This window comes from Myxine glutinosa, chromosome 3 (genome assembly GCF_964187855.1).
Source record: "Myxine glutinosa chromosome 3, kmMyxGlut1.1, whole genome shotgun sequence".
Classification (NCBI taxonomy): domain Eukaryota; kingdom Metazoa; phylum Chordata; class Myxini; order Myxiniformes; family Myxinidae; genus Myxine; species Myxine glutinosa.
The window spans coordinates 207,456,092-207,473,281 of record NC_136263.1 but is presented as its reverse complement, the minus strand read 5'-3'; the positions used below and the strand labels follow the sequence as shown (position 1 = coordinate 207,473,281).

At 44.3% G+C, this 17,190-nt stretch overlaps 1 protein-coding gene across 1 annotated transcript in view; it reads right to left on the bottom strand.

Annotated features, from left to right (window-relative positions):
* The window catches only part of LOC144891255 (uncharacterized), a 29,597-nt gene extending 14,782 nt beyond the window's left edge, over window positions 1–14,815 (bottom strand). The window contains exons 1-2 of the mRNA XM_078773669.1: window positions 14,276–14,815; window positions 13,689–14,221 (exon numbers count right to left, since the gene is read on the bottom strand). Of these exons, the coding sequence (XP_078629795.1) occupies window positions 13,689–14,221; window positions 14,276–14,811 (1,069 nt within the window). The 5' untranslated portion in view covers window positions 14,812–14,815. The remainder of the gene's footprint in view (window positions 1–13,688; window positions 14,222–14,275) is intronic.
* Between the last annotated feature and the right edge of the window lie 2,375 nt (window positions 14,816–17,190).

Here is a 17,190-nt window from a genome sequence, read left to right as displayed (position 1 = left end):
TATCATACACCGCCCAACATGACACCGACGGCAACGTGTCGATGATATATATTAAAAATTCGCTTTTGCTTTTCCGTTAAGATATATTACTTTTTCGTTTGATGACAGTCGTCACAAAAACGTCAACAATGATGCCGACATATATTTCTTCGTTTTTATTTAATTCAACATTATTAGCCGGAAGTAAAATATGTTTCAGGAAATTACCGAGAGATATTTCTTCGTTTTTTAAAATTAGTTATGTGCGAATACACTTTAAATAGGTTTATTTGAAATCTTTAATTTTCCACAATATAATTTACTTGCCATTTATCATTTGATGATTACGAGACAAATTCCTCTTGAGGATCGTGACAATTCATGCGCTGCGTGGAAACTTCTATTTCCAAAATGAATGAGACGATCGATGAAGAACGCAGACTTGAACAGGATGCAGCAAGAAAACGAATGAGACGGGCGAACGAGTCCATCGACGAACGTCAATGCAAACTTGCGGGGTCACCCGTGGGAATCCCACGGGCATGGATGTGTGTGACATTTCGACATATTGAGTTATATGCTGCACATTCATTTTTACAAAATGGTTACTGGCAAGTCATCAGATCCAGAAATGGTGTGAATTTAGTTATTTCACATAATATGTTATATATATACATAATATATATATATATGTTGGAACCCATCTGTGGATCGGTCCCATCGGCCGATGGGTCTGACCCATCTGTGGATGCACGAGAAATGACAATGCAGACCCATCGGCCGATGGGTCTGCGCCATCTGCGGATGTGTTGTTCACCTTGAAGGAATGTGTATGCATCATAATTCATCTCTGTTAAATTCTGTTTAACGTATTGTATCCGTATTCCGTAAATTGTATCCGTAATTGTATCCGTAATTGTTTCCGTATTGTATCCGTAAATTCTGTTTAACGTATTGTATTGTTTGTGTTAAAAATCATCTCTGTTAAATTCCTACCACATGTAATTCCAATGACTGTGTACCTGATTGAAGAGCACCATTCTGTCAACACATTCCTTCAAGGTGAACAACACATCCGCAGATGGCGCGATGGGTCTGCATTGTCATTTCTCATGCATCCACAGATGGGTCAGACTCATCGGCCGATGGGACCGATCCACAGATGGGTTCCAACATATATATATATATATATATATATATATATATATATATATATATATATATATATATATATATATATATATATATATATATATATATATATATATATACATACAGTGGTACCTCGGCTTACGAGTTTAATCCGTTCCGTGACGGAGCTCGTAAGCCAAATCGCTCGTAAGTCAAAGCAAATTTTCCCATTCAAATGCATTGAAATGCTATTAATCCGTTCCAGCCTCAAAAAAAAAACACCAATTTTTTTTGTTAGGTGCTTTTAAATAACAAAAATGTACTTTATAAATAACAAATAATGTATAAACAAGCACGACCTCGTATATACTGTACATAATACAAGAGAATGTAAAGAAATAAACTGGACCTCTATCCATGAAGATATGGAGAAGTTGTTGTTTGTGTGGTTGAAGGAGAAGCAGCTCGCAGGAGATACCGTGACCGAGAGCATCATGTGTTTGAAAAGATTGAAACTCGGATATCGAGCACGGACCACGAGGTGTTTTTTCTTTTTTCTTAATCTCGGTTTCAGTGAACTTTTGCTCTGTGCTCACGTGTACTGTACCTGTACCTGTAATGGTACGTCAGAGGATGGCACCTGTTGTCATCATATTAAGTGCAAGATGTTCTGCATCGTAAGTTGGTACACCGTGGTCTTTCGGCGGTGTTTAAGCCGGCCGTCTTGGCTTCTGTCACCATTGGCATTGAGTCTTTCGATGTAGGTAGGTCGTTGTGTGCCGGTGCCTTGGCCGAATTCCTTCATTGCTGCATTGTTAGCTCACCTGGTTTTTTATACCACATCTTTGGTTATCGGACCAGCGAATGACGTCATCTCCAAAGTATGGCTTATTCTCACTTGTCTTGGACGATCTTCTACTTCTAGCCTTCCACCGTGCATTTGGTGTTCACTGTACTTACTGTACAGTGCCTGGTAAAATTGATGTAATGGGTTTTTGACCGTCAACGCCATGAACCGTCATGAACCGTCAACGCCATGAACCGCTAACACTCAAAAGCCCATTTATCGCGCCTTATAAAGCAAAACGCAAACCGAAAGCCATGCCTCTCAAGCGAGGCGTGCTTCCGTGGTCACGTGATCCACAGGTGTAGCTCATTATACCCGCACGCGCGACACGCTTTGGCGGTCACGTGACCAGCCACTCTGGAGGCGGGGATCCCCGCCGATGACGTCACCGGCTGGAGCAAGGAGATTCCTCGCTAATGTATTTCGACGATTGCGTGTTTTATATCCAAGCAGAGATGCTTTCACGGCAAGATAACCACGTGACCGGAACCGGAAGCCACAACCGGAAAATTCAAAAAAATAAATTTTTTGAGCTCGTACATCGGATCTCGGCTCGTATCCCAAAGCAACAAACCGCCCGAGCGACGGCTCGTATCCCGAAAAACTCGTACGTTGGGGCACTCGTAAGCCGAGGTACCACTGTACATATATATTATATATATATATATATATATATATATATATATATATATATATATATATATATATATATATATCTATATTATAATAGCCGTAGATGATTCTGTCTGTCTGTCTGTCTATCTGTTGGGTGTCTGTCCGGGGTGTGGCTTACTCGGTTTGCAGAGTAGCTCCACCCATTCTGGGAGTGGCTATAAACAAATATCCACCATTTTATTAACTCGCATAGCTTTGAGTCCTGTTTTGTAGGCCCGTGGTCTCTTGCTCTCCCCCAGTTTTATTTCAAATCAAATTCGATAAATCATTTCATTTTTCACAGTCGCTAACATAGTTTTAGACTCGGTTGAAAAAAAACGGGAAGAAAATCCGATGAAAGTTGCCGTTTATAGAACGAAATGAATTCTCAAAGGCCTGTAACTTCAAGGCCATTGAGTCTCTCTCACGCCTTTATCTCCAATCTAACTCACCATATGATTTCATTTTTATCGATGGTTTTACTTTTAGACTCGGTGTCAGCAATAATTGAGAACAATCCACACACGCGGGAAAATGCAGAGATATATTTTTAAAAATCGCGTCATGGTGTATCATACACCGCCCAACATGACACCGCCGGCAATGTGTCGATATATATTAAAAATTCGCTTTTGCTTTTCCGTTATGATATATTACTATTTCGTTTGATGATAGTCGTCACAAAAACGTCAACAATGATGCCGACATATATTTCTTCGTTTTTATTTCATTCAACATATTAGCCGGAAGTAAAATATGTTTCAGGAAATTACCGAGAGATATTTCTTCGTTTTTTTAATTAGTTATGTGCGAATACACTTTAAATAGGTTTATTTGAAATCTTTAATTTTCCACAATATAATTTACTTGCCATTTATCATTTGATGATTACGAGACAAATTCCTCTTGAGGATCGTGACAATTCATGCGTTGCGTGGAAACTTCCATTTCCAAAATGAATGAGACGATCGATGAAGAACGACTCGGTGTCACCAACGCGGGAAAATGCAGAGATATATTTTTTAAAATACACCATATCACCGCACAACACCGCCCAACAGCCAACAAGTATCATACACCGCCCAACAGCCAACGAGTATCATACACCGCCCAACATGACACAGACAGCAACATGTCGACATTATCGCTTTTTCTTTAAACCGAGTGAACCGAGCCGAACCGAATACACCGCGTGAATTCACCGAGCGAATTTCAGCCAATTCCACCTATTTCTTCGTTTTTATTTTATTCGTTACCAGCAGAAGTACCCAGCGTTGCCGGGCGGGGGAGGGGGGAAGGGCACGTACACTTTAAACATGTATATACATGTGGGATGTGGGATATATACATGTGGGTCATGTGTACGTGTGTGTACGTGTGTACATGTGTGTACGTGTGTACATGTGTGTGTGTGTGTGCGCGTGAATATGTGTGTGTGTGTGTATATATGTGTGTGTATGTGTATGTAGGCTAACCCCCGCTCTAGCAGGGAAAATGGCCTTAAAATGCATGTTGTTGTTGTATGTGTATATACATGTCTGTGTGTGTGTGTTTGTGTGTATATGTGTCTGTTTTTGTGTGTGTGTGTGTGTGTGTGTGTGTGTGTGTGTGTGTGTGTGTGTGTGTGTGTGTGTGTGTGTGTGTGTGTGTGTGTGTGTGGAGATGGAGACGCATAATATTACGGTGATGTTTAACTCTGAGAATAGTTCTAAATTAAAAAAACTTTCTTCTGATATTTGTGATTTATTTCAAACAAACTGTATTTCCCAGCTACACGGGCATGTGTGTGTGTGTGTGTGTGTGTGTGTGTGTGTGTGTGTGTGTGTGTGTGTGTGTGTGTGTGTGTGTGTGTGTGTGTGGAGATGGAGACGCATAATATTACGGTGATGTTTAACTCTGAGAATAGTTCTAAATTAAAAAAACTTTCTTCTGATATTTGTGATTTATTTCAAACAAACTGTATTTCCCAGCTACACGGGCATGTTTCCCAGCTACCCAGCTACACGGCTACACTATTAACGTTATGTAAAGTACATAAATTGTGTGGATTACATCATTTGTGGATGTGATCAATTACCAGTAACCATTTTATATAACTGAATGTGCAGGTGCAGCATCTAACTCAATATGTCGAAATGTCACACACGTCCATGCCCGTGGGATTCCCACGGGTGACCCCGCTAGTATATATATATATATATATATATATATATATATATATATATATATATATATATATATATATATATATATATATATATATATATATATATATATATATATATATCTATGTATACATTACCGGTCAAATGTTTTAGAACACCTCAATTTTTCCAGTTTTTATTGAAATCTACGCAGCTTAATGTCTCAATGCACTCTGAAATTGAGCATAGAACAAATAAACAATTGGAGATAAAAAATAAATCATAGAATCATTTTGTTGAACAAAATGTAATTTAAATTTTTGACTCAGCAAAGTAGTCACCTTTTGCAGATATAACCGCCGAACACACTCGTGGCATTCTTTCTGCAATGGAAATCAAATATTGTTCAATGGGGTTTAAGTCTGGAGACTGTGCTGGCCGTTCCATGATTTGAAGCCTATCGTCTTGTTCTTTTCCTCAAAGGTAGTTTTGACATAGACTGGAGGTATGTTTAGGGTCATTATCTTGCTGGAGGATGAACTCCTGACCAACTAGGCATATACCAGAGGGTATATACCATATGAGGAGAGTTTGGTGAGCAGAGCGGGGTGCCAGACCGTATGAAAGGCACGAGATAAGTCAAGGGAGACGGCTCTGATATCCTGTTTGGCATTGAGGACCTCCATCCATTGTTGAGACAGCAGAAGCAGCATGTCCAGAGAAGAGTGACCTGGTTTGAACCCAAATTCATGATCTGATATCAAGCCTTTGGAGAAGAGGATGGATTTAATATCAGAAGCGTAATGGATTCCATGACCTTGCTGATAATTGGGAGGAGGCTGATTGGTCTGTGGTTGCAAGGATATGTTTTTGCACCATGCTTGTGTGAATCGGTAATGTTGGCTGATTTCCAAGCAGATGGACGATGACCTTGAGCAAAAGAGAGTGTGAAGAGAATAGAGAGAGGGTGTGAAAGAGTGGCAGAGTAGGATTTTAGTACCCGTGGAGCTGATGCCGTCTGGTCCAGTTGCAGAAAAAGAGCCGAGCTTTGACAGAACTTCTCCACCTTGTCGGGAGCGAAGGACATAGAGTCCAGGAGCAGCTAGGTTTGACTGGGTATGGTGGGTACAGAGAGAGATGGGTTTGGGACACAATATTTTCAGGCAAACACAGAGTTGAGGCATTCAGCTTTTTCACGTGCAGAGTCAGCTGTGTAGCCGTTTGAGGTAAGGGAGGGGTTGGGAGTGGAACTAGAACGGCATTCTTTGACGTCGACTGATATTCCTCCACCCACATTATTACATCATGATATTACTTGTATCAACTTTGATTTAAATCCATTCAGCTGTGCCCAAGTTAGCACATTTTTCCTCTGACCTTTGGTCTTTGAGCTCAAGACGCCTAAAATCTAATCAGTTAATCTTCACATCATTATACATACCTGTACCAAGCTTGAATTAGATCACTTCAGCTATTCTCGAGTTATAGACATATTACAGACTTTGACCTTTGATCTCTTAACCCCAAATTCTAATCATTTAATCTTTCCATAATTATACATATCAAATTTGAATTTGACCCCAAATTTTGAAAATTTGACCCCAAAATATAATAACTTAATATTTACAACATTATACAAACCTGTACCAAATTTGAATTAGATCTCTTAAGCCGTTCTCAAGTTATAGACCTATTACAGATTTGCCAATACACCACAATCATTTGGAAGAGGGAGACACGTTTGTGAGTTCAATTGTGGGTCCATTTAATTAGTGCAACTTGTACCTTTGCACTCACCACAAGCAAATGTGCATTCAAGAACGTGCCTCTGACAAGTGCATTTCAGAGAGTTGCAGCCAGTTTTACAGTTACAGTGAATAACTTCAAGTCGGTAGTCAGGAGCCGGAGGCAGGTCTGTTTGTTCTGGAATGAATTTTCCATCTTTCGCCTTCCATCCCATCAGTGGCATTTAGTCTGGAACTTTCTCCTTTCCATTCATTGATTTGGTAGTGTTACGGATTTGTCACTTCCGTTGTTGTGGTTTTCATCCACTGTAAACATTTTTGATTCCATGTACTATTATTGTTGTCGTTTAAGGGAAAATAGATATCACTATTTTCAAAAGGTAAAAAAGTTAATGTTTTAAATGAAACTGGAACTGGAGGACGACGAAGAGGAAGAGAAGGTGGAGCGAGTGAGTCGGAGAAGAAGCCTAGCTGCTTCGAGGTCTGGAGCGAATGATTGGCGAATGAGAGTCACAAGTGAACTTTGGGTTTCCCAGGAAAGGGATTCCTGCGACAGAGTTGTTATCGCTGTGACAGATCAACCTGCGTGTCAGGTTTTGCGGTTGAGTCCGAGGAGAATCACCGTAGTGCCGTTACGCCTCGAGAACTCGGCCATTTTGACTCGTGCACTTTGCGCTTCGCTCAAGGTTTTTCACCGCTTCAACCATTTTCACCACATTCAGATGTTAATCTGGTGTGTGTGTGTGTGTAACGTGGCTTTTGGAGTGGGAAATCTGCGGTTCGCCGATTGAGAGCCGTCAAATGTCCATACCTAAAGGTGTGATTTCCCCGTCGCTTCTCGAGGACACCTTCGCCCATCTTTGGCAGTGTAACTGTCAATCCGAATGGGATTCTGGTCTCGATTAGACATCGTTCTGACGATCGCTCGAGCGGATCGACTTTGGCTTGATGCCGGAATACGACTTCGGCTTGATGCCGGAATACGACTTTGGCTTGATGCGGGAATAGAGACATTGGGAATGTTCTTCTTTTCGCTCACTTGGAGCACAGTGAGTTTTAATGTATGAACCTGATGGTACCATCATAGGAAATATATAATGGTTGTACAATTGATTACTATTGTTGTTGTACTGTTATTCTTGTGTGATCTTAATACAATACAGTACTTGGTTGTGGGTAACAATTGCTGTGGTTTCACCAATGATCTTTGACACAGAATAACACATCTTTCTGCCGTGACTCCTCTCGGGGCTCGGAGATACACCGTGACCAGGGGGTTTGGGGAGGAGCACGTAACAGTAGAAAACACGTAGGGAGTGGCACTTTGCCGCAGCTGAGGTTGGAGGCAAAACCTGTGCCTGAACCGCCTTTGAACACCTGACAACTTTTTCTTTAAACCGCTGGCATCTAAGTGTGTTCAGGCTGTCATTTCCCCTCCATTATAGAGGCACACAGTGCATTCTCACCAGCTTCAATAATTTGATTATGGGGGGTATCTGGACCAGCCAAAAAGATTTCTGCGTGCTTCCTGAACTTAGAATTGTTAAGCAGCTTTTTGAACGCAAGTGGTTTTCCAACCCCAAACAGTCTAGAAGTTGTGTCGCAACCAGAAATGGCATGTGCAAATACAGACTTGGCATTTAATATGGAATTTTTTTTCTTTCTTGACTTGGGTTTACTTTCTGAACTCAGTATATCAATCTGGTGAGTTTTTTTTTACCCTTCGGTGATGTCTTTGTTGAAAGAACCATGTCACTGAATGTCTTTCGCAGCAAGAAGTCAATAACAGGATTATATCACAGGTGGCATGACAAAATGTAAGGACAGGTACATTTGACGATTGGCTTCACAATCAGGTATACAAGGGTTGTTGCGTTCTGTATTAGTGGAAAACAACTGCTGCACGTCTACAAAAGTTATTGCCGCTTCCTCTGGAGAAGGTCCGTCAACTTGACAATGCTGTTTGTCATGGAGTGGTGGCTTTACGAAATTCTGGCATGAAACAGCGTGCTATTGCTCGGCAGTATGGCATCACTCAAGGTCAGGTGTCAAAGATCCTGAAACGAAATGCTCAGAGGGGTGTCCCTACTCCAATACCGAGGCCAGGACGTCCACGCAGAACCACAAGGAGAGATGATCGCCAGCTGCCCCGGTTAGTCTGCAATGGCCGTACCAAGTCAGCTAATCGGCGTAGGGCTGAGTGGCATCAACTGACAAATGTGCCTGTATCCAGAAGGCTATTCAACCTACGACTGGTTCAAGCAGGCTATCGTGCCAGGCGTCCCCTGAGAAAGCCACGCCTGACCAGGCAACACAGCCAGCGCCGATTGCAGTGGGCCAAAGAGCACCGTCAATGGCAGCCAGGACACTGGAATCACGTGACCTTCAGTGACGAGTCTAGATTTCTGGTCTATCGTCAAGATGGCCACGTCCGAGTGCATAGACAAGTGCATGAAGCCCACAACGACGATTGTATAGTGCCAAGAGTCCAAGCTGGAGGTGGTGGGGTGACCGTTTGGGCTGCCTTTCATGCAGGGGAAAAAACTGACCTGGTTGTTCTGAATGGAAACCTGAACCAGTTCAAGTACAGGGTCATTCTGGAAGAAACATTGCTTCCATTTGCTCGTGCAGCCTTTCGAGGAAACTTTGTCTTCCAAGATGACAATGCACGGCCTCATCGTGCTCGCATGATCCAACACTTTCTTGCTGAACGTGGTGTAGAGCATATGGAGTGGCCTGCCATGTCCCCGGATATGAATCCGATCGAGAACTTGTGGCCAGAATTAACGCATCAAATCGACAAATTGGACCAGCTGCCGACCTCAGTGTGTGAATTGCAGCAGACTATTGTCACTGCATGGCAAGCGATTCCTGTCCAAACCTTGCCAAATCTCGTGAACAGAATGCCTCAATGTGTACGTGCTCTCCTGAATGCTTGTGGGGGTTACACGATGTACTGAACTGTAATTTTACTGTCCGTAATCCCAGTCAAAATTTAGGTTTTGTTTTTGTTGAAATTTTTTTTGGCTAATGTGCAAAATAAAGAGATACTTCTGGAAAACGTACAGAAGTTTAACACAGTACTGTCCGTGAATTGAGTTCGATATCAGTTTACATCACTTTCGAGGATCAATTTATTTGCTTCGAAATGTCAAATGTGGTTTTTGTTTCTTTTAAACGTCACATTAACAAAATCTCGAATAATTTCAACATAATTCCAATGAACTTTTGGTTCTAAGTCATCTTGAAAAGTAAGTTCACCCCCACAAAAAAAATATTCCATATTAAATGCCAAGTCTGTAGAATGTTTTCGCATGCAGTTTCCTTTAGGATATCCCTCGTCTTTTTTGGGTCCCATACTCTGCAGCTATTTGAATTTGACTTTGGTTCTGGTCTGAAATAGATTGCGTTTGGAAGATGCTTTGCGTGATAGCAAAGAAGCACAAGTAAGTCTGTGTCCTCTCCTACTAGAAAAGTGTCGACATACACTGCAGATTTTAGTGCAGTCATAGCAATCAGTGTATCAGCATCTCCCTTTGCCTGTTGGATGACACATCCTGCTCTCTCCAGTTTCTCACTCAAAATGTTTACGAACCTCTGCTTGTTCACTGTGTTTGACAAAAACTCGTGTTGCTGTTTGGAGGAGAAATCAATGGGATGCCAAACAGGACAAAATAGGCACACTGAAAACATGCACAAACTATAATAGAAAAGACGGTTTTTCATTCATGGCGACTGTTACGTGGTCCCCTCGGTGACTACCTGGTCTCGGTGACCCCCGGACCGTGAGAGGACCTTCGCCAGCAAGTAGTATTATATATACTAGGGCATTGCCCGTACTATATCTATATCTAAAATTATATCCCCCCCCTCTATTTACATGAAATGGTTTGGTCCAAAGCGAACGGCTTGCGAGTACGGTGACAATCCCCCCCCTCTATTTACATGCAATGGTTTGGTCCAAAGCGAACGGCTTCCGGAGTTTGGTAAAGAAATCGCCATCGCGTGCACAAACGCGCAGGAAAGCGAATGAATCGCAAATTCGGTTTTATTAGTTTTAAAACATAGTTTAACGCCAACATAGTTTGCAAACGTGAAATAAATGAATACGCTGTCAAATGTGCCATCCGAGGCAGAGTGTGTCCTCCACGTTCGGCACACGCGATCGTTCGCTGCTCTCTGATTGGTTGAATCGTTTTTTGGACATAGCTCGGTAAGTAATTGTCCGATTAATATGAAACCTTGAAAAGGCACATCCTCGGGTCCCCAGCAATATACCTGGCAAGTTAAAAGTATATCGGACCCGTGGTTGTCGAGAAACAGCGGTCACAGACAAACAAACGTACAGACGTACAGACGTACAGAGATTACTGGAATTATAGATAGATGAGCTTTCGTAACGCAATCAATAGGAATTCCAATCAAAAGGAAACCCCACACCAAGGATCCGGAATAATCAATGATATATTCCCCGAGCAATCAACCATCAACAATCAACAATCAATATCACAAAGATGTAAACTCATCTACACTAACTCTAAGATGGCCATCTTATACATTCCTCACGTGAGCCCCACTCCTGACTCCCTCCGTGGTCAATGTCTCTCCCAATGTCTCTCTTCTCAGCACACGGGCGGGTGAACGAACCCCGGGCGGACGTGCTCCAAACGTGCCGTCTCGTACCGGGGACAGCTGCTGCAGCGCACACCTCCTTGCCAAGCAACGGGGCCAAACCCAGCGCGGCTTCCAACGCGCGCGAGGCCCCAAAGTGCGACCCGTACGCGTCCTTGTAGACGGGGCAAAACCAAGCGCGGTTTGCAACGCGCGCGAGGCCCAACGTGCGACCCGTACGCGTCCTTGTAGACGGGGCAAAACCAAGCGCGGTTTGCAACGCGCGCGAGGCCCAACGTGCGACCCGTACGCGTCCTTGTAGACGGGGCAAACTGTGCCGGACGCTTGGTTCCGTGCACGAACTCACGGTGACTTGACGTGTCAAAAGGTAGTTACACGTCCAGGTAACTCCTCTCGCCAGACGGGTTTCGGAACGCCGCTTTGTCCACGCAGCGCCAGGTCGCTTCCACCATTTTACGGAGCGGGGCGAGGAAGACGAAAACTCCTTCTTTTTCCTCGTGTCTTTTCTCTTCCGCTTTCGGGCACTTCCGTTTCCGGCCACTTCCGTTTCCGGCCACTTGTTCCGAAGGGCTCCTGACCCTCCAATCACAACAACCCTTAATATAATACACACGGATAAGCAACCTGAATGGTAATTCACATACCTTCACATAAATATGTAACATTCCCCCCCTTCAAGAAAGAAAGTTTGAACCAAGCGAAAACTTTCTTTGCCGGCCAATTTGGAGAAACAAACCAGATAACTCAACCCCCCCCCACATTATCAGTTCCCCCCGGGCACAGTTATCACTTAAAAATAAAGCAACCAAAATTTCACCACAACCCCTCCAGATTACTCCCTCTGGACTAAGTACCAAACAACGACATTGTCCCTGCCAAATCAAACTCCATCTCATGACCCTCTGACTTTGACCGTCAGTTTCTTGGGAATGAAGGTTAAGGGGTTGATCAAAAATCCAAAGTTAAGCAACTCGATAGCACTTTTTCCGGGAGGCCAAGCCGAGTATTCACTACATGGATGCCTTTAGGAACGCGGAGTTCACGGTTAGTCCGTGCAGGAAAGTTCTCTACATGGGCGCCTTGAGGAACGTGGAGTTCACGGTTAGTCCGTGCATGAAAGTTCACTACATGGACGCCTTTAGGAACGGCGTTCACGGTTAATTCGTGTAGGAATCTTGGCTCGGCGGCTCCGCCGCCTTCAGTGCTTCAACTTCTCAGAACTTCCCTAATAATTAGGGTGGGACCACTGGTCCCTGTAGTCCCATGAATAGCGGTCTCCTTCTCGGCCACCATTTTTCCAATCCTTCCTTCGGGAGCGGCCATAACTCAGGGAGCCTCCATAATAATATTGATTGCGGCCAACACCAAAACTACCGCCCAGTTGTCCTCTCCTGTAGACCTCTCGACGCCTACGAAATGCCTTCCCTACTGTTATGGTCCGACCCTCCAACTCCTTGCCATTCCAATTCTTCTCTGCCTCTCTGGCGTCTTTTGTGCTGGCAAACGTGACAAAGCCGAACCCTCTTGACTGTTGCGTTTCCCAGTCTCTTACCACCCGCACTTCCACCAGCGGCCCATATCTGTTGAAGACAGAGGTCAGAACTTCTTCCTCTGTTTTGAAGTTCAGTCCCCCTACAAATAACTTGGCCCTTTTGTCGCCATCCCGAGCTGGTGTGGCGTTATTTTCCCTGCTGGGCTCTTTACCAACCCTCAGGTTACCATAAACTTGACCCCCGGCCAAATCATTCCCAATAACCACAGATACACCCTCTACAGGAAGCGTGGCTTGTAAACCAATGGTGACCGGTCCTGACACCAAATCGGACTCCAAATGGATGACATGAAGGGGAGCACTAACACCGCCCCCGATCCCCTGTAAACGAACACTATCCCCCGTTGCCGTCTCCTCGGACCATGGCAAAATGCCTTCAAGCATGAAAGATTGATGTGCCCCTGTGTCCCTCAATATCCTAACCGGTTTCCGGTTAGTCGAGGCTCCATCCCGTGACACAAACCCCTCTGAAATAAATGGTTGGTAACCCTTTTGATGGCGATTTCTCACAATGGCCATTGCGTTTGGAGTCGTAGTAGTCGGACTCCGCTCTGGGTCTTCGCTTTTCATGCGGTAACAACTGGACATCAAGTGTCCAGGTTTCTTGCAAAAAGCGCAAGTAGGCCCGGAGGAAAAACTCGTGGTCTGCCTCGGGCCCCCCGAACTATAAGTTGGTCTTGGGCCCTCATCCCTCCGATTTCGAACAGGTGGGGTATCATAGTTGTCCCCATAATCATCTCGAGGCCGCCGCCATGTATGGTCGTTCTCCGCACCTGCTGTTCCCCACCTCCCCTGCGGAGATCTAGGCGAGGAGTTAGGTTCGTGGACCCCTATTCGGTGGGTTAAGGCATAATCATCTGCCATGGTGGCTGCGTCCCACAACTTTGGTACCTTCTTTTCCTGCAGGTACACTTTGATGTCCTCGTGGACACACTGCTGGAATTCCTCCACCAGGATCAAGTCCCGCAATATCTCGAAGTCTTTCCCGACTCCTTTTGACTCACACCACCGATCAAACATGTTTTCTTTCACTCTGGCAAACTCCACATGGGTCTCACTCTCCCTCTTCCTGGCATTCCTGAATTTTTGCCTGTAAGCTTCCGGAACCAACTCATAGGCCTTGAGGATGTGCTTCTTCAGTACCTCATAATCTGCACATTGGTCCATTGGTCGCGCCGAATAAATTTCCTGAGCTTTCCCCACCAGCACACTTTGCACGAGTATGGTCCAGGCCTCCTCCGGCCAGTTTAATTGTCGCGCCACTTTCTCAAAGTGTGGGAAAAATTTCGCGACTTCCTTTTCACTGAACGGTGGAACCAGCCTCACATGTCTGCCCACATCCCAGGTTTTCTGGTTAGGTGTCGACCCCGTCAGCAAGGGTGGTGCCTCTCCCCGTTCTCTCATTAACTCCAGCTCCTTGAATTTGATTTCTTGCTGAAGCTCCATGTCACGTTCCTTTAATTCCCTTTCCGCTTTTCTCTCCTCTGCTTCGAGGTCCCTTGCAGCTCTCCTTTCCTCTGCTTGTTCCTTTTCTCTTCTTTCCTGGAGTTCTCTTTCCACTCTCCTTTCCTCGGTTTTTTTTTCTTCTAACCTTTCCTGGAGTTCTCGTTCCACTCTCCTTTCCTCTGCTTGTTTCTCTTCTCTCCTCGCTTCTGCTTTCCTTTCTTCTTCTTTTAACCTTTCCTGGAGTTCTCGTTCCACTCTCCTTTCCTCTGCTTCTGCTTTCCTTTCTTCTTCTTTTAACCTTTCCTGGAGTTCTCGTTCCACTCTCCTTTCCTCTGCTTGTTTCTCTTCCCTCCTCTCTTCTGCTTTCCTTTCTTCTTCTGCTCTTTCCTTTTCTGCTTTCCTTTCTTCTTCTTTAATCCGTTCCTGGCTCCGTAACTGCAACTCCAGTTTCCGGAGCTCAACGTCTTCTGGTTCTTCGGGTAGCCACTCCCAGGCTAACTCGTCCCATGTTCCTAATCCCACCATAGATTGTATCACCGTGGCCTGCAACTCTGCCTTCCTCAAATTAGTTCGGACCTCCAAGTTAAAATGTTTGGCCAATTTCAAGAGGTCCGACTTTAGCAACGCTCGGAACTGTGCCTCACTCGGGGTTACCCCAAAGTTCTGTGCCACAAACGCCATGTTCCCTATCGTTAACACCTGTTAACCTTCACCCAAGACTTTACCCCAATTTCTCAAAAAAATTTACCAATTAATAATTAATTCATAAATTTTAATTAATAAAAAAAATATTATTATTTTATTATTTTATACAATTTTAGATCCCGGACGTAGACCCAATTGCGAAACCGCAAATCGTAATTTGGACGAGCCCCCAATTCTGTTACGTGGTCCCCTCGGTGACTACCTGGTCTCGGTGACCCCCGGACCGTGAGAGGACCTTCGCCAGCAAGTAGTATTATATATATGAGCTTTCGTAACGCAATCAATAGGAATTCCAATCAAAAGGAAACCCCACACCAAGGATCCGGAATAATCAATGATATATTCCCCGAGCAATCAACCATCAACAATCAACAATCAATATCACAAAGATGTAAACTCATCTACACTAACTCTAAGATGGCCATCTTATACATTCCTCACGTGAGCCCCACTCCTGACTCCCTCCGTGGTCAATGTCTCTCCCAATGTCTCTCTTCTCAGCACACGGGCGGGTGAACGAACCCCGGGCGGACGTGCTCCAAACGTGCCGTCTCGTACCGGGGACAGCTGCTGCAGCGCACACCTCCTTGCCAAGCAACGGGGCCAAACCCAGCGCGGCTTCCAACGCGCGCGAGGCCCCAAAGTGCGACCCGTACGCGTCCTTGTAGACGGGGCAAAACCAAGCGCGGTTTGCAACGCGCGCGAGGCCCAACGTGCGACCCGTACGCGTCCTTGTAGACGGGGCAAAACCAAGCGCGGTTTGCAACGCGCGCGAGGCCCAACGTGCGACCCGTACGCGTCCTTGTAGACGGGGCAAACTGTGCCGGACGCTTGGTTCCGTGCACGAACTCACGGTGACTTGACGTGTCAAAAGGTAGTTACACGTCCAGGTAACTCCTCTCGCCAGACGGGTTTCGGAACGCCGCTTTGTCCACGCAGCGCCAGGTCGCTTCCACCTTTTTACGGAGCGGGGCGAGGAAGACGAAAACTCCTTCTTTTTCCTCGTGTCTTTTCTCTTCCGCTTTCGGGCACTTCCGTTTCCGGCCACTTCCGTTTCCGGCCACTTGTTCCGAAGGGCTCCTGACCCTCCAATCACAACAACCCTTAATATAATACACGCGGATAAGCAACCTGAATGGTAATTCACATACCTTCACATAAATATGTAACAGCGACACTTAATTAGCACAATTATGATTACATAATCAGGTAATAACCCATGTAGGTACCTAGTTTGAGTTTCTATCATTCTACCAACACTATTGATGAAGTTGGGTAGCATTAAATCGATTATTCTTGAGACAAATGCAAGATTTCCTCTTGTTTAGCTTGTTCCTTTGATGTTCGGACCTAATTCACATAAATTAGCATATTTATACCCCTGCCACCCGTCCCATTCATCTCTATTTTTGATATGGTATTCCGGGCGTATATCAGAGGAGAATCCAACAGAGAAAATATCTTTTCCAATTAGTGGTGCGTTAGGCTTCTAAATTGACGAATTTGACTGGACTAAGAAGGGAGAACAGAAGAATAGGAGATCAACGAGTCAGTGCAGCAGAGAACGAAGGAACAGGGAGTTTTTCTTTCTTTAAGCAATTCAATTTAAGCAATTTAAGCAATTTAAGCAATTTAAGCAATAAGCAATTCTTTAGTACGGGAGGAGGTGCCACCTTTTTATTTTCTTCCGTTATATATACCCTTGCACTTTTTTAAAATAATGCTCCATTTCTTCCAGAAAATTGTTGAAATTAAAAAATATTTTGGTAGCCACATTTGTATTTCTTTGTTTGCAATGGAACAAACCAAAAAAGCTGAAAAAATTACTCAATTTTATCTTATTCCACACAGAAATCCTAAAAGGGCCCAGGCAATATTATTGGCAACTTCTAGAAGTTGTTAGAAATAATTAGATTTCAAGCAGGTGATTCTCCTTCACTTTGGAATTGAACTCACCTATGGTGAGTTGCAGGTGCCTGCAATAAAAAAAATTACTCATTCAACCAATTTGAATAGAGAAAAGGAGTCATTCTGCTGTTTTATGTCACTGTGTGTACCACAACGAGCATGGAGAAAAGAAAGAAAACCAGAGAATTGTCTGAGGAGGTCAGACACAAGATTGTAGCCAAGCAATGACAATCTCAAGGCTACAAGTCCATCTACAGACACGTTGATGTTTCTGTGTCCACCATACACAATGTTATCAATAAGTTTAAGGCCCATGACACTGTAGCCAACCTCCCTGGACGTGGCTGCAAGAGAAAACTTGATCGAAGATTGCAGAGAAGCATTGTTCGAATGGTGGAGGAAGCACCTCGCCTGCCAAGCAGATTCAAGCTGACCTTCAGACATAAT